The 22132-nt window shown below is 44.2% G+C and overlaps 1 protein-coding gene across 5 annotated transcripts in view; it reads right to left on the reverse strand.

Annotated features, from left to right (window-relative positions):
* EXD3 (exonuclease 3'-5' domain containing 3) overlaps positions 1-22132 on the reverse strand; it is a 430752-nt gene that overhangs the window by 123905 nt on the left and 284715 nt on the right. The window contains exon 21 of one of the 5 annotated variants that reach the window (XM_019540508.1): positions 20790-21264. The exons of the other annotated variants lie outside the window; for them this stretch is intronic. Within the exon in view, the coding sequence (XP_019396053.1) occupies positions 21256-21264 (9 nt within the window). The 3' untranslated portion in view covers positions 20790-21255. Of the gene's footprint in view, positions 1-20789; positions 21265-22132 lie in introns of those variants that run through there. 5 annotated transcript variants of the gene reach the window in all.

The raw sequence follows: 22132 nt of genomic DNA on the forward strand, positions 1-22132 counted from the left end.
TGGTGAAGGTGATCAGCTCGTGGTCGCTGTCACCCAACTTCCCATCAATCACTAGGTCGCCGATTAGGTCATCCCCCGTAGCCAGTACCAGGTCAAGCAGCGCTTTGAAGGCCCATAGACTTCTTGAGTCAGGTAGAGGTCATCCACGCATCTTCCCTCCTAAACAGCCCCTCTACCAGGAGGGATGAATACAATGATTCCCTGAGCCTGGCTTTGCAAATGTTTTATTAAGGCACAAGCCGATGCATTTCAAAGCAGTGGAGACAAACATCACACAAAGCTAATTATTCAGAATGAGGCAAAAATCTTAAAAGGCATGTTGTGTTTTCTGGTTGCATTTCTTTTGCACATGTCACTCATCATAAGAACATCTTCAGGACAAACAGAAATGTTTGGTTCAAACAGGCCAAGGGAAGTGTATAAAAGTCAGGTGGATCATGAAGTCAGTACATCATCAGCTGAGTTTTCCCAGCCTCAGTGCTGTTATCCAGACAGGGAGATCTGGAGTTAAGAGCTTCACCCTACCCTGTCCTTGATTCTCTCTTATGAGGGCTTCCACTCCCCAGCCTTCCCCTTATTACACCAGTCAGACTACACTGGGCGAGATAAGGGGACAGTACATCTGAAAATAAACAAACAACTCAAGTTAATGGGGCCGCAGTTATTTTTGGCCTATAGGGAGTTCATACACTGTGTGTTGTTTTAGTAAATGACTGTAAATGGAGATTGTGGTGAAGGGCGCAGGATACAGAGATACCGATGGGAACCAATTTATTCAAGGTAGTAGGGGAAGAGCATCATGTTGTGTAAGTGCGAACAGGAAACCAACTGCTTCACATACATTAGCACCTTGTCATATTAACACTTTTATTACCACCACATCCTTTAGCAACCACATCAGAGATAAAGGGAGAAAGGAACTCAGCATTTCGGTGACAAAAGGGGCTTCTCCAGCACTGCAAGAGCCTTGAGGAGGCAGCAGCTGCTGACAGCAAAGATGCTGGTATCCATGTTGGAGAGGGGAGAGGATAGAGTCCAAACTTGCTGAGTTTTTATTTTATATTAAAGATTTAAAGCTTGGCTATGTTGGGACAATACTGGCAGTTACTCCCTGCACTTATCCAGGCTGAAGAGTTTACACTGTTCCATGGGCATTTGTTAGTCCTCATCACTCTTCAGAGGTAGGTCACATTTTCCCCACATTACAGATGGGAAAACTGAAGCATGGAGTTGACCCATGACTCGCTGAAATGGTTTTTACATACAGCAATCTTGGTTCCATACTCTTTGTTCTTACTGCTGAATCCTTCCCACCCTACCTTTCTAGACTCCAACCCAGGAATCATAAGATCATAGAAAATTAGGGTTGGACGGGACCTCAGGAGGTCACCTAGTCCAACCTCCTGCTCAAAGCAAGACCATCCCCAACTAGATCTTCCCAGTCAAGGGTCTGTCTAGCTAGTTCTTAAAAACCTCCAAGGATGGAGCGTCCACAACCTTTCTGGGTAACCTGTTTCAGTGTTTTACTGCCTTCCTCATGACTCACAATCCCCTACTCTAAACACAACTGCTTTAATAACAGAGGATGGATTTTAACCATCTGGTCTCCTATTACTCCTATAATTCTTCACGCTAAGTATGATAATATGTTTCATGACTGTTTCTGCTGGGGCATGCTGCTGGGTAGAGAAGGATCAGATATGCTTTGTGTATATGGTGCAAAATAAGAGCCCGTTGCAACTTGATGCGAAGGTCCTTCAATAATCCAAAGGTTACCTATTATTCCGGCCTAGACCTTTAAGGTTTTGTGTGGGCTAAGATAGAATATAGACAACTTGTTAGCATTTATATTTTTCTAGTTAGTGATTACACATTTTTAAAAAGGTTCGTCCCCATTTCCCCTTCCAGCACCTGAAGAGTGCAGGAGTCTCAGACCAGTACTTAACATGTCTGTAACCACAGTCCAAACTGAAGCAGGGTGGAAGGGTGCCTTAAAGACAGAGTGTCAGCCTTAAACCAGATTTTCCTTGCTTTGGTCAGGCTACTAATGAGGTTTTATAGTGGAAATGCTCACAGACCCTTAATGGTAGCAGCGCCAGCGGGTGGGGCTATAATTGGAGAAGACAGCTCTAATGCAACTGTATCTCCATGTGTTGTGCTGATGGCAAAATGCCCAGCTCACAGGAGCTGGCTTCCAAAAGGCAAATATCTGCCTGATCTCACAGCATATTCCAGCTCCACAGAAGAATCAGAACAAACAGAGAGATGAAAAGAAATAGAAACGATGCTCTAAAGATCTCTGGGAAATCACACAGTGGGACTGCCAGGCCTCCTGGTGTGGAGACACCATGGAAAATAAATACACATACAATAAAATCACGATCCTTTACATGGGGGAGAGGGTACAGTGGGATGTGTTGAGAGAAAAGGCAAGTCTCTGCTGCTCAAACCACTTCAGCAATCGAGGACCTAATCACACCTTTTACATATTGCTGACATGGTATTGTGAGCACTGCAGTCAGGGGCACCTCAGCAAGACATTTTTCAACGGCGAATGGGCTCCCGAAACAGAACGCTACTGACAGTCGTCGGGCCCAGTGCCTCCCTCAGTGCTTGGACTCCCACATGGGTTTTCTTCTGGAGTGTCTAGTACAGAACAAAACCTGGGTGCCAGAAAGCAGGACCTTTTCATTTCCACGTCCATTGTGTTTTAAGACTGACCTGGTAGATGAAGAGGGAAAGACTGGAAGGTACAAAGGATGCCCAACTCCTGCTGGAAAGAATCATGTCTGACTGCTACATGGGCCTGTGAATATCTCCTCTGAAACTGAAGAAAAGAATGGGTCACAGGTTCACGGAAGTTTAGGCCTGGAAGGGACCTCGTGAGATCACCGCATCCAGCACCCCTGCTCTGGGCAGGAAAGACTGCTGAGGTCGAATAACCCCAGCAAGGTGTGCGTTCACTCTCCTTTTGAAGATCTCCGGGGTAGGTGCCTGCACCACCCCTGCTGCAAGTCTATTCTGGAGTCTGGTCACATGAACTGTGAAGTTTTTCCTTATATCCAGACTGAAACCTTCTTCTAGGAGTCTATAACTGTTGCTCCTGGTTTTCCCTAACAGTTGCTCCTGGTTTTCCCCTTTGCCACTTTGGGTTGGCAGCACCAGGTGGAGGGCAGCAAGGAGCCAATTTGTTTTATTTAATGCAAAGCTCCAGGTACAACCCAACACGTTTTGCTCCATGTTCTTGCTTCATCCATCTACAGAAGGGAAGTGGGAGCCCTTTGATCAGTGGACTGAAGCAGGGTCAACCCTCACTGTAAATGGCAATAACTCACTGGATGTGTATTGCAAGGATAAATACTTAAAACCTTTTGAGGTGGTGAGATTGTATGGGGGCTGTGTATGTAGCACAGATAAACTGAGTGGGCGGACAGGTGTCTTTCCTCTGATCCATCTCAGGGACTTCTGGCTACTCTGTGTCTCTATGGTGCCTAGCATAACGGGGCCCCAATCTCCAATGATCCCTAGACACTACTGCGATAAACATGATTGAGACTAATCAATCAAGGCACTTAGCAAGACATTTTACAAATAGGCAATTGAAACCAGGTCTAAATAACCCCTTCCCAAAGGGAGACTAGCTGTCTAAGATCAGCCTTGACAGGGTCATAAGGCCCGCTTTCTGGAGGGTGCCAGTTCTTTCTTCACCACTGGCTCCTTTGAATATTTGGTGCCAAGCAGCAGAGGGAGAACAAGGCACGGCTGTCTGCTAGGCCAAGAGGAGGCTGCAGGTGGGGAAAGAAAATACATTAAAAAATTCCTTCTCTGGGGTATGGAATGAAAACAAGCACTTGAAACAGTCACCTTGAGGAATGCCTCAACCACTAATGAGCCAAAAGGCTTTTTCTAGACAGTTGCAAAGGATTCTTAGTTCTTTTACTTTCCATGAAGTGTTCAAGAGTGCTGCCAAGGGGCAGGCACTGGCTGTGGGTGAAACAGGCTCACTTTCTCTGCTTGCTGCTTATCATTGCATCAGTTACCTTGACATAGGGACTTAAGGTATTTCATGGGGAAAAACGGCTGCAATCTTACCTTCTTTCCTGCAGCTTCCATGATGTACAATGGTGCAACAGCACTTGAAGTCCTGTACTAAAGATAGCCTTGCACTTCTTGAAAACTACAGTATGCAAGAGGGTTTTGCTCATTTTGCTAAGAGTGAAGTAAATCAAGGAAGTAACCCGCTTGACAAAGAGAGCACTTAAATTGCCCAGCTACAAATGGTAAGTTGGGTATAGTTAGGCTCAAAGCAAGAGGGATTGATTCTGCTTCCACACAGGTCAATGAAAAAACTCCCAGTGGTTTAGAGAGTGCAACTACAACCATTTCTGTGGGCCCTTGGACAATCTCTCTGTGCCATTTCCCATACAGACTCATAGAAAAGTAGGGCTGGGGGGATCTCTGAAGGTCATCTAGTTCAACCCCCTACTCAAGACAGGATTATTCCTATCCAAGCCATCCCATTACAGGTGCTTGTCTAACCTATTCTTAAACCTATGCAATCAACACTATTACACAACAAGGCGTAGTACTCTAACCTGCTGCAAGTAAAGCAGGGGGATAAAGACAGCCATGTCCCCTGTTATGGAGGAAGATAAACCCCCCCACATTTTGTACCATCACTGTTTCTTCTTCCTGTCTTATCATTTGGGTGTCTAAGGCTAGTTTAATTTCTCTCTACTCAACTTGTTGAGGAACCTTTAATGCAGACAGCAGGAGGGTCTTCCCCCTCCTTGCTGCTTTTTTATGACTTGGTCTTAAAACTAAAAGGAAGGCATGTTCCAAAGCAGATGCATTCATGATTGTTCAAAAACATAAGCAGGATTACACCTAGGCACCTAATCAGTAGCTTGGGTTCTGGCCCTGTATATGGGTAATGTATTCAGCATCACAAAGCCCTAATCTTTGTTGCAATCTTCAGAAGTTATAGTAATATAGCAACAATGAAAAATGATAAAAGCAACAGTATGGGGAGGGAAATGGCTAATTTTCCTTCAAAATACCATGCTGTGCTTTGTCCTCTCAGAATGAACCAATGAAATACACATCCAAATGGATGCTTTTACCCTTAGCTGGAATTTAGTGCAGGTTGGCAGAAAGAGTAGAAATGGTATAAAATGCGACTCGCCGGAAGTTAGTATCTCATTGGTAAGGCCTTCTCAGCAAACTGTATGCCTTAATCAATTCCTAGATGTGTGTGGTTTGGCTTTCTCTTGCTAAACTCATAAACATGCAAATCTGACTTCATTTGCAAAGTATACTGCTTATCATATCCACTGGGATATAATGCATGCAAATGTCAGATGTATATAAATATACACAAGGTACATTGGATCTACCCACAAAGTGGCATTGTACTCATGAGGTTCGGGAGGCCAGTGCTAGCTGCACACAAAGTCAAACTGAGATTAGACATTTGTACAAGCTCAGTGGAGTTTTTTCTAGAAGGCTGAGCCAGGCTTGGGTGTTCATACGCCCCTCTAAGAAGCCCAGCTTCATCATAATATCTCAGGGATAACTGCTGAAGATATGAGAACAGGATCCATTCTTTCCCAGTGCTATGGGAGACTGGAAAGGAACTGGCTTTATCTCTTCCCTAAATACGGTTCTGCTGCTCTCTGATTAGTGCCATCAGGGACAGACTTTTGATGGATGATCTCATCAAACCCCAGTTTTATTTGAGATACAAATCCTGAAAACATGGTGTTTTGTAGACCCATAAAAGCCTCCCCTAGGGAGAGATAAGAGCTGAAGGCAATTGACCTTAATGATACTCTGAGGGATTTATGGGATCATCTAAAAAAGGACTTATTGGATTTTTTTTAAATGAGCAAATAATTAGGCATTTTAGCTCTGCTTTTGCAGTTTTACAACCTTAAGAAAAACAGTTGTCCAGGTTGCTTCATCATATTATGAGTTAGCCCTACCAGACAATTAGATGGTGAGGGAAAGCATATTTTTGAAAAGCACTCTCCAGGGTAGAAGTACACAGAAAGCCTTGGGACAGATGGCATTGGTTAAGGGTATAATGCAGAGCTATTAGACAGCTATGCAAGCAAGTGCCCTAAACTGCACTAAGGTTTTTTTTTTCCTCCCAGGATAAAATGTGACATCATGCAGTAGACGGTCTCTAGCCCAGCTGGTGCAGAGAGATCACGCTGTATAAAGACAGATCCTCCTGGCTGGTTTGCCATCAACAATGCTCCTCCCAGAAAGGGCATGGTCTGTGCTGTACATGGCTTGTTGCCACGGTGCCTGTGTCAGTGTGCAGCCTTCTGTCCTGGCACATGGCACCCAACATGGCTGGTGAATTACTTCACAGCTTGACACGGAGTTCGCAACGGTTGTATCAGTGCCAACATACCATGGTACATGGTGAACTGAATCATCACTTAGTGATACCAATGACCCCCACACTATCGCTGAGTGCTGGGGGATTGCTAATACATTGCTGCATCTATTGGCAATCCTGAGAGTCAGCGGAAGTGAGCAAGCTTGTCTTGCTGAGCTATTCCTGATGCTAGTGAAAATGATCATTTAAAGGTATGGTTCTACCGGCAATTATTTTAGGCCTGTGTCATAGAAGCCCAGATAGTGTCCAGGGAAACTACTAAAGACTGGAAAATTTCCCCATGCTTTCATAGGGTGATGCTGTGTTTGGCAACTGTGTGAATGTGGGGAAGAGGCAAGGAAGAACAGAATTAAAAAAAGGAGACGCTGCAAGGAAGTTCCCTACCTGTTTCACAGCCAAGGAAAGGCCAGCACACTGCCACAGTTCCTGAAAGCAAGGACTGCTTAATCCTTGCTCGGTCTAGGGTACAAATCATCCAGAATGGAGTAGAGAGGGGATTATCTAGCCAGGGGAAGGAATCAGAGCAAGACCTGGCTCTGAGAACGCTCTTCTTCCACAGGATCACCCTTAGCTGAAAGGCTCTGCCAGCCAAACTCTGCTCTCAGGGACACCTGAGTCCAATCCCATGGACTTCAACAGCTTAGCAGAAAATTCTCTCGACACATAAGAAGGAACAGATTATAGCTCCCTCTCCCAGCAAATCTCACAACAGTACAAGGAGCTCAACCCACAGGCACTTGAGTGAGCACTGCCGACTCTATACACACACAGGCAACCGGGCCTCTTGGCGAAGGGGCTATTTTTCAGAGAACGGCACGTTCGTTCCCTGGAGGTCTCTGGCCTCTCCGTTAGTAACGTCAGTTCTTGTGAAGGAAACTTCCCTTCCAACTGTTCTTTTTTCCAAAAGGTATTTTTTCCTTGCCAGTTTCCAGAGTCCGCATGCCAGACTCAGCAGGTTGCCAGTCGGACAGAGCTGGCAACTCCTACATTTGTCACAATAACCTTTTAAAACCGCCTAGGTCCCCGAGCAGCAAGCATTTAACTCTGAACTGATTTTCATACTGACAGAATAATGGTCTAAGTCAATTTTAGTTTGCTAAGAGATGCTGGGTTGACAGCTCTGAGGTTTTACTTTATAGACAAGTAAAGTATGTCTCAAATGCTGGCACAAGCCATACCCATGACGCCCACCTAATGATGTTAAGCTCTAGAGTACAGTGGCAGACTCTGGTCCACAGTGCTAGGTGGGATCTAAACACGTTCTCTTGCACCCAAAGAGGGACTGAACCCTTGGTAGCTTGATGGGGAATGATTTAGTATTGGCTTTCCAGAGGTACCGAATGCCCTGCTAAGGTTTTGGGTTCCTATAGTGCTAGATCCTGTACAGATATATAACAACACAGTCACTGCTCCAAAGAGCTTGCAAACGTAGCATTTGATGAGAGAAGAGATTAAGAGCTTGTACGCTCATCTGTGGACTGAAAGGTCTCCAGGTTCCATGTAATTGTACATACAGCACTTCACACCCTGCAGCCTTAAAACTGAAAAATGATCAGATTTTGCTTGGTTACTGCTACACTCATAGTAGCCAGAGAGAGCAAGTTCAATTAGTTTTCCACAGAATCTTTGTTAAAAAACTAAACAGAAGGCAAGTTCACAGATGTTTCATCTAGGAGATTATAACTGGAAAGATTAAGAGACAGAATACATTATAGGAGAGAGAGCTGGGGTAGGGGGAAGACTATATCTTCCTATGAATTAAAAAAATATCCCTGTGTTAGAAGGCCTCTTAACACAGAGAACTGAAGGGTGGGTTCAGACTGCAGTTATCTAGCAGGCTCTTGTACCTGATGCAGCCTGGGTTGGAACTTGTTCTCTCTCCTTTCCTCTTGATTTCAGTGGAACTACTCACAGACAAAGATGTCGTTGGTTGTGAAGTAGGGCCCCAGAATCTGTCCCTGAACAGCTACGATTCTTCTCCGCTGAGACACTTCCTCTTTACGGGAGTTGTGACGTTTCACTGAGCCTTGGAACGAATATCACAACTCCTGAAGCTACAGTCAAGGCACAGCACTCCCTTTTATTCCTGTACAAAATATTTTATCAATTAAATCAGGACTGTCAAACTCAAGTCAGTTGGTGGGCTATATTCGCTCCTGGCAGGCAAGGAGAGGGTCATTTGGCTCCCTGGGATTCTCTCTGTGGCTGCCACTTACCTCCCCTTTTCCCGTCACTGCCTGCCATTGATTTTTGTTGCCAGCAACAACTGAGAACTATTAATTCAACAATGGGAAGAGGGGGAGCTGAGCAATGGTGGTGGTGTTAATCCACTGGATGCTGGTTGTGCCAATATGGCAGCTCAGGCAGCCATGGCTAGAAACCCTGCGGGCTGGGTGCCTCACCTCCAACGCAGAGTCTCTAAGAGCTGCTGGGAGAGGTAATGCAGACCGGATGGCCCACCTCCACAGGCTGAATCTGGCCCACAGGATGTATGCTCGACTCCCCTGAATTAAATAAATGAACACACATGCGGAGCTTTGATCCTCCCTTCCCTGAAATTGTACAGTGCCACATGCCAGCAGACCAGTCGAAAGATGAGATGTACATTTACTCTTTCTCTTGGGTCGCTCAATGAAAAAAAAAAGCCAGCTCCCATTGTAGAAGATGCAATTGTTTTCTGCAGGTTTGGATGGATTTAACATGAACTGACACTTCTACTGAAGCACTTTGGGAGCCTATAGACAAATCTCAGCCATTTTAATTGATGCGAGACCCCTGCCATTCACAGACAGGATGCCTGACAGACCCAACAACCCTCCTATTCCTTCTGAAATGGTTGAGATTCCACTAGAGGTTATTTCTACGAGGACAGATCATCAAATGTGTTTAGTTTGCCAGTGAATGGTGGCTGAAAGGAAAATATCAGCAGAGTTCATGAGGTCTGTGAGAATAGTCAGGAGCTGAGGCTGCACATGCTGTGTCTTTACTGGCTTTTGCGGCTAATTGGGCATGGCCTGCCAATCTGGACCTATTCCAGTGGAAAAAGGAATCGTTTCTTCCCTGCTTCTTTCAAACATGTCAAAGGTTAGATACCTTTAAAGTCTGTACAACTACTTAGAGCTTTCTGCATTGTTACACTTAAAAGCTCTAATATGGTGGGATTCGGCAGTTCATTAAGAGGGTCAGAAAAACAGGCTTTTAGTAAGGCTGTCCCTTGGACAAATCACACCATCATCTTCATCCCCTGCTGTGAAATCCCCATTGGTTTACATCCTAACTCGCTGCAGTGGCGACCCTGGGATTTGTGGGTATCATTAGCATTATATATTAGCACTTCACAGCAGGAGTAAAAGTGCACTGAGATGCTGAGTCACTGTGAATGGCAGCCTGGTGCAACCTTGAACCATTTAGCCATGTCCTTCTTCTGAAAACCTAGAGGCTGAGCTACAATGCAGCCCCCGCATCTGGTTAAATATAACAACATCCAGGGCACCTGGTTTTTTTGCCTGTATTTGTTGCTATTCGCCTTTCATTTAGACGATAAACCACACAAATCCCTTATAAAGTTACATACTGAATGAGCAGGGCAAGAGTGAGGATGAATACAAATCATTTTGGAGGGTTACAAAGAACATTTGCTACCCCCACTGCCACTGAAGAAGACAAATTATGTAATCCCAAGTGACAGAAGATGATAGGAATGGAATACAATAGTAAGCAGAAGTGGTCAATGATTGTGATTTTATTGTAAGATTTGTGATATTTGGTCTTTGGCGGCTCCAGTTCCTGGAGTCAGGTAATGAAGTAAAACTCCCAAGTTTCCTATAATATGAAAGGTATACGACTATCATGCAGTTTAATGAACCGGGGGTGGGGGCTGAAACCATGGCACGGGTATAGCCTAATGGCACAGAAAACAGAAGAGAAATTTTTAAAAAATCCCTCATGACTTCTAAGCCCACCTCATGATTACTGGGGCATGACGTGTGATGTTCGAGCTCATGGAACTGGTACTGCCTATTACGTGCCATTGCTGTATAAGTCAGGAGGAAAAGTGAGAAGAAAATATACCAAATATTTTCAACCATACAACTTTACGGTGCCTTTTTTGATCCTTGGGATTCTGGCACTTTCTAGACTGTTAGCCTACAAAAACCTTCAAGAGTCTGTGGGTCAGAGTCTGACCTCGGGGACACTAGTGTAAACCCAGAGCGGGTGAACTGGATTCCACGTGGTTACTCTGAACTTTCATTTGTGCTGAAGGAATCTTTCATTCTGATTTGCAGGACACAAGCCTGCTGCATCTGTTTGCTAGAATAACTTGACTGTGAGTGCATATATGTGCTCGGCATCCAGGGGGACTAATACAAAAGGAGACACACGTGAGGCCTGATTCCTTAGAATTATCAGCAAGTAGATGAAGCAGCAGAGGAAGAATAGCACCCACCAGAAGCAACAGGGAACATACAATGCTTTTCAGATGCAGCATCCAGCAGAGCTATGTGGATGCTGCATCTGCTTTTCAGATGCAGCATCCAGCCCCTCAGGAAGCCAGTATTAGTGCAGGATCAGGTCCCACCCCTTTGTGCTTTCTGCTCTAGACAGCCCCCTTTCCACTGGCCATTGAGAGGACACTGTCAAAGCCCTGCATGAGAGGTTTTGTCAGCAAGGCGTGTGAGTAATTTCAATGGGAGCTGTGCCCCTAACTCTCTGCATGACACTTTGACATTTAACCCTTCAGGGTTCACGGGGCCAGGACCCTGTCCTGGCTTCTTAGCATCTCCCCCTGCACAAAATGGAGCTGCAGTGAAAACAGATGCTGAAGTGTCTTCAATGTTCTGTGGGAATCAGACTCTTTGGCTCCTTGTTTTTTATTTGTGGTATTGTAGATAAGAATACTAGGGTGTTGTGGGAAACAGGAAGACCTTATCTCTCATCCCATGCTGCTTCTCCTATCATAGCCTCTCTTTCTTTTCGCTGGCTTGCTTGATATAAAAAGATACGCATTAGGCTGAGGTGGCTTTGTGTTGGTGCATTGTGACTGAGTCTCCGATCACTCCTTCTGTAAGCACCACAAAAGACCCTGGAGCGTCTGTATCTTGCCAGGGTAAACTTATAGGCAGCTTCACAAGAATCTTTTAAAAGCCCTATGATCTATGCATTTTGATTGTAAGGAGTTATCAGTGCATTTCAGCTCCCCCAGTCTATCGTGGATATAGGAGGCAAGTAAGTCTAGGTAATCACTGTGGGAGCACAATAGTTTCCTGACCAGTTAGTTAACCATTGTGATAACTGCTATAGAGTATGTTGAATTATGGCGCATCAGGATTGTAAATATGGAAATCCTGCATGAGTTCCCAGACAAAATAAACTGGTGACATAATTAAGATTGCTCTTATAAGCACGATTGGCATTTTAAGAAATAAATAATATAATGAATATTACCAGTTAAAAAAGACAGTATGAAACCTTTACAGAATATGCAAATACTAAATTAAGGTTATGTAAACATTCATTTGATTATACTGTCTACACTGTCATAAATTCTCTAATAAAAATCTAGACGTCTGAGCCTAATGTTAGAGACCCTATAGTAATTCTGATCCCTTTTCCCTTCAGGTAACGTAGCTGCTGTCTAAGAGCTGAAGTATGAAACAGGAAGTCTTCTGCACAGAAAACATCAGCATCGCATTTTAGGTATTATGATCAAAATTTACAACTTCTGGTATCTAAATATTAGGCATCCAAATAAAGTGCTCTGTTTTGTTTTGTGAAGTTACTGAAAACTTATAGCTCCCACTGAAATCAATTTGAACTTCAGGTCTCAACACCTTGAGAATCAAGCTACTTCAATTCACATGACTAGATAGTATTTTACTAGGATATATTATTTATATTGTAGTAGCATCTATGAACCCCGCTTATTAGGTCTATGTTGTGTCAGGTGCTGTTCAAACACAAAACTCCAGGGCTGGATTCAGATTACGCTCCCACTAGATCCAAACTGCCAAATTCACAGTGGAGGAAGTCAGCGAAACCTTTGGTGGTTTGTCCAACGTCTGTTATGGGGAGGCTACATTTCAATTCAGGTAGAAGTTACTAAATCAAAGTCAAATGTGATTGGAGGCATTTCATCCAAGCCAACCAAAGTGGGGAGAGATGTTCAGCTGAAAGGTTTGGGCGTGGCTGTGATGTCAGTTGCAACTAGGTTTCCTGCTTTGTTCTGTTAGCCAGAGGGTTAGACGCGTATCCTTCTCCAGGCAACACAGCAAGATGCTTGTGACAATAACAAACTACATACAACCACACTGCTGACAAATCATTTATGTAGTGTCAAGTGTTTCCAATAGATCTTGGGCAGAGACGGGGGCTGTTAACAGTTTGGTTAATTGCAATCAGGGAGGATTAACAAGCCTGCAAGCCTACACAAATATGTACAGTAAATGCTTTGTTATCTGGCACCCAAGGGGAATGGGGGGTGCCGGATAATGAAATATACTGGTTAACTGAGCGGCCTGAACAGGCATGGGCCACCGCTTCTCCCGCTACATCTGGGGTGTCACTGCCCCTCCCGCAGCATTGCCGCCCCTCCCGCGGGCCCCGAGGGACAGGGAAGCGGGCCCCGCGCAGCCTGCTATGCCCCGGGCCACAGGGGCTTGGCAGCACAGGCTGCTTTGCCCCAGGCCATGGGGGCTCGGAGAATCCGGAAGTGCCGGTTTCTCTGAGCCCCCACGGCTCACTCAGTGGGCACTGAGCCCCTACCACCATGGTGGGCACTTCCGGTTTCACTTTACCTTATAAGCTGGCATGCTGGTTAATAGAACATGCCGGCTTATAAGGTGCTGGGTAACGGAGCTTTTACTGTATATGTGATGTAACCTCTGAGATGGGTTTCATGAATTTGCAGAGTTTATACAGGCAGTCCTTGACTTCCAGCATTTCGACTTACAGTGATTCGCACTTGCGGCGCTCCGCCATTTACACCCATGTTATTACTTACGGCATGGGATCCTGGTACTTACGGCATGACGGCGGCGCACAAACATATATACGTCACCCAGTCAGTCTGCTTCCTGATGTGCTCGGGCACGTAAGTTTCTTGTATTCTTTGGATTCTTAGTGCATGTTAAGCTTTTTTATATATTCAGTCCTTAAAAATGGCTGATAAAAGAAAAAGCAGCCCTTCTGAATTCCATGACCCTGATGAAGGTGTTCCTTCCTTTATATGATTAGTTACTGCATTGCCCTGTTCAATCGATTTATATACAGTACACTTCAGAAAGCTTTGTACTGTACAGTGTATATCATTTATAGTTGATTAAATAGTTGATTGAAATATGCTGTTTATGGTCATTTCTCTAAAAAGTTGGGCACAGGCCCTTGGTCAGGAATGTAACTGCCTATAACATTGTTTCGATGGGAAAATCAGGTTCGATTTACATCGTTTTGATTTAAAGTGCCTTTTCCAGGAATGTAGCCCGCCGTAAGTGCGAGGGCTGCCTGTATTTGTACCTTTTATGGTACAGAGCTTACAGATCTCTTTATAGATATATGAATAACTACTGTCAACTCAAGGTACAAAGCTGCTACAGGGAAAGCAGAGCCCTGAATTCCTAGGAGCATCCTGAATGTTCAGACAACAACTTTCGGCTTCTGCACCTCAGGAAGGTGTTATTCTCTGGGGATGACAGAGACGTCAAGCATTTGGCTCTGGACTTCAAAAACACCAAGAGGAACAGAGCCACCGAAGGGGAACAAATATGAAAAAGCACCCTGACCTGGGAGATGAGAGAAGAGATGGGATTAAAGAGAGGGATTAGCCAGGGAGAAATCGAAGGTCATCTTCAGTGAGAAAGAAATGAGGTAACACCAGCAGAGCAAGCTCATGCTATTCCCCCAGCCTCCCTCCCTCCTCTCCCCAAGTCCTAAGAGCACAGCAGCTTCTTTTGTGTCTCCTGTGACCCAGTAATTATGAGTGTGGGAACGAGGTCTATCAGGGTACCCTGCACTGTTCTGCAGGCCTTGCTATCTGACAAAAGAGAGAGAACGTCGGGGGCGGGGAGAGCCAATGTGAAAACAGTTCAAGCTCTAGTTTTTCGAAAGAAAGAGCAGGAGGTAGCAAGGCAGAGGGGTTGTTGGGACAGGGCTTTAATTCCAGCCTCTTTCCTCTCACTTGCTTTCCCATGTGGGGGACAGATTGGCGTTACAAATATGAAAAACATAAGTTTCATAAAGGGCTTTTCTTGTCCAACTGAAGCCTCCCTGCAGAGGCCACCCTGTCTGACACCCACCATCTCTCGTCGTACATCTGCAAAACATACCTCGCAGAATTTTGCACACAGGTTTTCTCTGAATACAACTCACCGCATTTAAAATGCATCAAATGTGCTAATATGGTGCTGAACTTTTAACAAAATGCCATAAGAGACCAAAGACAAATGAGTCATGCTATAATAACACACCAGGAAGGCTTTGTTATCTGTTGAGTGAGGTGCCTGAAAAGCAAATGTAAATAGAAAGTGCTCCTTATGGTAGTTATGATGGTTACGCTGGCTGAAGGTCCCAAGGCTGCCTAAAGGATCTAGACATGGAGGTCCCATTCATTTGGCTTTGAAAATCTCAGCTTCTCCCTGCTGACTCCCACATTTTATGAGAGATACATAATTATCCTTAAAATTGGGAAACAAACTAGAGTGATTCTTTCTAATGAATCCCTGTAATCTTAGACATGACACTAAAGACCAACACAGCTGATTTTGTCTAAGGTCATACAACAGACCAGTAGCAGCATTGGGAAGAGGACTGGTGCAGCATCTTCTACATCACTTAAATACCACTCAGGAGTTACGCTGAGAGTCTCCAAGCAAGCCCTACCCTGGCTGGAATGAAAGGCCCCAGTGAGTCTATTCTAGGGGTACACAGACGAAAAAGCTGTAGATTCAAATTTTTTGTGGATCTAGTGTCCCCAGTGAGTTACACAAACAGCTTGGAGGTGCAGTGATGGCTTTCCAGTTCCGCAGACTGAAAAATAACTTCAAGGAGAGGGCTGTATTGGGCCTTGGAGGTGTTTCATCTCTGCTAGTGCCCTACGTGCCCCCAACAGGGAGGGCAAATGCAGATAAAGTGAATTCCACCACAGAGGCACACACTGTTAAGTTTTCTTATTTTTAAAAATTCTGCGTGATTCCCACTGGACTCAGCACAAGAGTGTGCAACAGATTTTCCCTCACCAAAATGTCATTGCAATAGGAATGCAGAGGCCATTTGGAAAGGCAGTCTGACACTCTCTGAAGGAAGAGTGATCTCTCACTGTCTGTAACTCAGAAGGCATGTCCTGAATTTTCTGCAGATGACTGGAAGAAAATCTCTACCCCAAGAGTTAACCTTCAGAATCTGCATTCAGGAGTTACATGAGTGTTTAACTTAGCCATGAACTCTAGCAGACTGCAACCACAAACCTGGGGCAAATACTGGTCTCTCTAAAATTTGGGAACGTGAGTTCCTAGTTAATTACCATATGACCACGTCAAAACTGCCAGCCCACAATTAAAGAAAAGCCTATTTTTAACATTACTGTAACAATCCTAGTAAAGAAGGTTTGCTACCTCAGGAAAAAGAAATATTACAATATTGTTCATATAGAAGTCATTTCAAATGGTCACCAAACCTCACCATTCACTGTGGGAAAATTAATATTTTTATAAAAACAGCTGATCTCCTTATGCACATAAGTTTCTGTTTTTAAGTCATCCATTGCCTGCTTAATTTTTTTTAAATAAAATTCCATAATGCATCAACTCTCATACAATCATGGGGCGGGGAAAAAAGCCATGCAAAACCCAGATTGCTACTGTTTCAGTGGCCGGTTTTTCCATCAAGAATTGGAAAGTACATTTTTCAAAGCTATCAAAACTCCTTTGTCCTCTCTTGGCTCATCACAGTACAGCAAGCTGGCCAAAACCCACAACAAATCTTCCATTCTAAAACATAAAATACAAAACCATTTGGAATGGATTTGTCATTTTCGCAGGCAACTTTCTCCACACTCCGTGATTATATTCTTTTGCTTTCCTTTGTATTTTGCCAATAGATATTTGGATTATTCATCTAAAAATGGCACTCACTTAACTCTTCTTTGCCTTGGCTAAACAGTGTTTTATTGTGAATCTCAAGCAACAGCCAATACTAAAAGTGAAGGAACTGTCCTAACTGGATACTTGGTTCTTAATATAAGCATTTTAACAAAAGGGAACAGTTCTTATTCACAGCTCCCAAGATAGCAGAAGAGTATGTAATAGAGCTAAGTGGTTATAAAGAAAAGTAACTTTTTAAACCCATCAGTGAGGTTTTCTATATCCCAAGAAACACAATGCCGCTCTATAATAAACAGGTATTATCTAAATCCAACTCTGAATGCTTTGGGATATATACTTCTCTTTATGCTTTCAAAGAACATCCATTAACTCCAAGAGATCAATTTAAAGGCTTTTTAAAATAGATTGGATAAAGTTTGTACAGAGTTTTGAAATTGTAAAGTGCTATGAAAATGATAGCCGTTATTATTAATAATAATAGGAATTACAGTTTGTGCAAAAATAAAAGAGCTCACTTATTTCTTTGGAAAAGTTACTGAATCTTTTTTACATCTAAGACATATAATCTTAAAATCTCTCTAGAAAAACAATAAATACAGATCCATGACAAAAATTAAATTTAGAGTTAAGCTGAACAAGGAAAAAGTAGATGGAGAATGCAGAGAAAAGTTACTAACTGGCTCTTGGAAAGTACTTCCATGTTGAAAAGCAAATGGGGTTTGGGCAACTGCAATGTTTCTATCTGATGAAGTTAGAACAGCAGCTGTAGCATCTGCTTCTGCCAGCAGGTAAAAAAGTGATGGCAAATCTGCAGACTCATTTAATAGAAACAAGTTGACAATATGCTTTATTGCAGACAATTCATGACTCGGAACCTAATTTTTCTCCAAAGTCCACTCTTTCTTGTGGGTGTCCCACTATTTGTCTGCATCATTCATAAGGAGTCAAGGCTTAGCACTTGTCTACTTTGAAACTTGGAATTCAGCATTTCTTCTCATTCACATATATGGCCAGGAGGGATGTCAGGTCTGTACTTGCCATGTAAAGGTAAAACTATCATCAAGGAGCTTCTCAGCTGCAGTAAACATATGCATTCAAAAAAGTGTTGGCTATCTGGAAGCATGGAAGGGGAGGACGGGAGAGTGAAGTTCACTGGCTTGCTTTTCCTACTTATGATCTTTGGGTCTTCTTTCATATTGCCCCTTATTCACAAAACACTTTCCTCAGACTGACCTGTCAAGGCACTCCCATCTCCTTTCATTGGTGTCCTGGTGTCTGGACTCTACTGCTATAAAAGCATATATAAAAGGAATAAGGGACTTTAAGATTGCTATCTCCAATAAAAAGTCACAGGTGCAGCTTCTGTATCCAGATGGAGGAGACTAATATCATGACTGCAGCATACACAGAGTATCCCCCTCTACAGAAACTCAGCTACTGTCCATTTTGCATACTCTACACCATTGTATGCAACTCTCAGTGTTGTCACACCACAACTCTTGGCTCCCTTTGAAGAGTTAACTTCATGCTCATTTTGAAACCATGGGAGATCAGTTTATTTCATCTCATAAATGGTGACTAGTTCCATCATTTTAAGAACTGACCATGATGAAAGCACGTGGAATGATAAGGATGGAAGTTAAAAATAGCTATCATGTGGCACCGTGTCAAGGGTTCATGTTTAATTTTTTTTATTCCAAGTTCTTTGATAAAGTATTTTCCCATGCTGAGAAGCATTTGGAATGTCACCCTCACAACAGCATTCCTGATGGATGATCCAGGCTTTCAGCACACTGTGCCCGTGGAATCATATTCCCTGTGCTCCATGCTTCTCACTCCCACTTGTACACCTTTGAGAACAGGAAGTCCCAAATCAGCATGGACTAGTGGAGGGCACGTCTCGCGCAGGAACCACCGTTTTGGAAATAACGTGAGGTGGGAAGGTTGGACCTGTAGTGAAGGCACTGGACCAGGACTCAGGAGATCTGGGTTCTAGTTCCTGGCTCTTCTGCTGCCTTCTAGTGGGTAAGTTACACGAGGAGAGATTTTCAGAGTCACAAATCCCACTGGGGAAATTGGATGCATAATTGTCCTTTGCACCTTTGAAAAGATCCACCTAAATCTTACTGAACCACAATTCTTAGTCTTTTGCTTGTCTTTTGTGTCCCTTTCTGCCACCCTTTGTCTGCCTTGTTTGGTTGCAGTGTAAGCTCTCTGGGACAGAGACTAATCCTGGCTATGTGAATGCTGAGTGCCAGTACAATAGGATTCTCAGCTTGGCTGGGGGCTAAAAAGGGGGAAAACAATCGAGTAAACATTTTTCAAGTTATGTTTCTTTTAATTATCTTTCAGGGAAACATTTTGAAACAAAGTTACTGAGTAGGAAAAGACGAAATTAAAAAAAAGGCCTGAAGGAAAAATATTGGATGTCACTTACTGGGCTGAGTGGTAAAGGACGGGAGGGGAGGGAGCACATCAATATTCACAATTTCTAAATTTAGAAAAAACCTGATTTTGAAAAACCAAAGTAAAAGTTTCAATTTGAAACTTTTTCAATTTGAAATGAAATTAAACAAAAGTTTAATTCTCTTTTTAAAATTCCCCATAGGAAAAATATTCTTGATGAAACCCCAATTTTTCAGAAAGAAATTAGTTCAAATATTTTGACTACTTCCCTGGGGGCATTAAGATATTATTGCAATATAAACAAGAAATAATTATCCATCCTCTACAAATAAATGAGTTTGCTTCCAGACTCCACTGTCTCTGCATTAGGAAATAGCTGTGTGCTCCCAAACAGTCCTGCACAGCAGCTGTAGACAGACTGACTTTTTCAGTGATGACCACTGGAAAACTAAGTGAGTGCCAGATGGCTTGACAGGTCTCATCTAATTGCTGTTCCACAAAAACTCTCCTGTATCACCACCATCCTCTCCTGCTCTTTTCCATGGCCTCCTGCCTTCCAATCCCCCACCCCTACCTGGGATATATCCCATCTACTTGCATTGTTCTCCTGCCCTGACAAACTCCCTCTTGTATTCCCCTTTTATTTCTCTACACACATTTATACATGTTTTCCTCCCACCTTTTCTTACTCATCTGCTCCTTATACTGCCCTTCCTCAAATCCTGACACCATAAGGCACTGCAATCCTCCCTGGCTTTGCTTTCACAGGGACAATGAGAGATGGTGAAAATGATTACTGTTTCCACAGAAAGAATAACCACCTAAGTTGAAAACATGTTTCTTCTTCATTATTTTTGTGAAGCAGACAACTCTATGCGTCACACTGAAGGAGAAACTTCCTATTACAAGAAAGGACAAAAATGATCCATAATCCTAAATAAGTATTTTTAAAAAAGGATCCATTGCACTCAATCTGCCCAAGATTCACCTTGCTCCCAATCTCAGCATAGACAATGTTGTTTTAAAGATCTGTGTTGACAATAAAACACGAGGAACCCTGATGAAGCTCAGCCACAAGCCAGTATCAAAAAGCTTCCCAATTCGCAGTCCAAACAAAAGTAGCACAGGGGCTTGAAGATTAAAATTGTGTGAAAGTTTATTTTAGGTATAGTATCCCATTTAAAAAGCATTTCAGAGCACAGCCATAAATTGGGAGCCACAATTAGCACTCGTGAGCATGGTGGTTAAAATATCTCACAATAGTATCCAGAGTTGTTTGTTCAAGTTTTGACTCAAGCTGGAGGCTGCCCCTACCCCCAGTCAACCCAGCTGCAGGAGGCACTTGGTCTTTTGGTCTATGGGAATCAAAGGTAGCCAGCAGTGTGATGTTAGCCTGATCAATCCTTTGCTTGCTAATGGCTACAAAACCTGGTACAGTGGACCCCCTGGCTCAGGGCAGCTCACTGAGTAGCACCTCTATAATATACAAGATGCTCATATAAGATTATCTTCTGTAGAACATAATAAGCCACCTATTCCACTACTCTTCTAAGCCACCCACATAGATACTTATTGCTTTGTCTTCTAAGCCACCCACATCCAAAATAAGGGCACTAAACCAGCCTGTTACCATGATAAAGATGAGTCTCACAGGCTGTTATGTTAAAAGGTCCACATTCTACCTTCAGCTCGAACAGTGCGAGTCACCGCTGAACTGCAAAGTTCAAGCAGAGGCTGAAGGTTTGTGCCAGCCCTACAGGACAACTCTCTCTCTAAGGAGAAAAGCAATGCTCCTAGCACACAGATTTATGCTTGTTTTGTCATGGGACCTATTGCTATTAACCCAAAAAAAGAGAGAAAAATTATGGGGAGAGGTTTTCGACTTTCTGGTGGGAACACTGTGCAAGCTAAGTAGGTTTCCCCTAGGGAATGGCACCAAAATAACAGAGGGCGTGTGGGGGGGGGAATCAAAGCTAAAAAGGCTGTGTAATCCCCCTGGGAAAAAAAGCACTTTCAACTGCATTAGTAAGCCAGTCCATCCAACTGTCCCAGCACAGAGCTGTTCCGATTCATGTGCAGGAGAAGGACAAACTACTCCCACAGCCTTTCTAGAGAAGCTACATTTCAGCATTAGGGGCCATAGTGGCCTCCATATTTGCATTAAAGGAGGTTCCGAGCCTGCAGAGAGCCGTTCAAAGAAGAGAAGGTGAGGTAAAGTCTGCGAGCGTGGAAGCCTCTCCACGTGGTGGGTCTACACGGCTACGTGACTTGGAAGAGGAACTCTAGCACCTGCCTACAGATTCTGGGCATTGCACCGCGCGGAGTTCGCCCTCCTCCTTTTAGAATTCAACGCACCTGAAAGGACGCGTGCCAGGAAACACTGAAGGCAGGACTTGCAGCAAACACAGGGAGACGCACAGAATGGACATTTTATTCCCCCTTCAGTGGTCTCTCTTGCTGTGCCATTCATTAGGACACAAGAAGAGACTCAAAAAGTAAAGCATTGCTACCCTAAGTGCTTAGCACTTCCCTGTGGAAGAATACGGTGTAGTGTAAAATGCAGGCATCTGTGAGGAAACTGAGGCACATGGAAGTGTCAAGGTCACATACGATGTCAGTAGCCACGCTGGGAACAGCACCCTGGAGTGTGGACCCCCCCAACCTCACATTCTAGTGAGTTAGGGTTACCAGATTTCCAATTTCAAAAAAAGAGGACACCTGTCAGGGGGGCGGGTGTGATATGGTTGGGGGGAGGGGGGACAGTGACATGCCCATGTCCTGGACCTGCCCCTCACTCCCAAGCCACTGTCCCCCAGCTCTGCTGCTGCCCCTCTCTCCCGACCCACAGTATTCTGCCTGCCACACCGTACTGGTGCCCATCACTCCCAACCCGCAGCCCCCTGGCACTGCCTGTACCCTGTGCTCCTGACCCACAGTTCCCTGCCCCCCTGGTGCCCCTCACTCCCAAGCCAGAGACCCCCAGCCTTGCTGCTGCCCCTCACTCCCAACCCTTAGGTTCCTGCTCCCCCAGTTGTGCAGCGTCTCCTGGCTGCCCCACCCCTGTGAGCATGGGCACCAGCCCCAGTGCCGCCAGCCTGGCTGCACAGCTCCCTGCTGCCCCAAAATGGCCCCCTCGCTTCCTTCTCTCACTGGAGGGGCAGGCACCTGCCCCCCTCACACACACCACACTCCCTCATCCCCCATAGACTTACCTGCATCCACT

The sequence above is a fragment of the Crocodylus porosus genome, unplaced genomic scaffold (assembly GCF_001723895.1).
Source record: "Crocodylus porosus isolate Cpor-Errol unplaced genomic scaffold, CroPor_comp1, whole genome shotgun sequence".
NCBI classification, from domain to species: Eukaryota; Metazoa; Chordata; order Crocodylia; family Crocodylidae; genus Crocodylus; species Crocodylus porosus.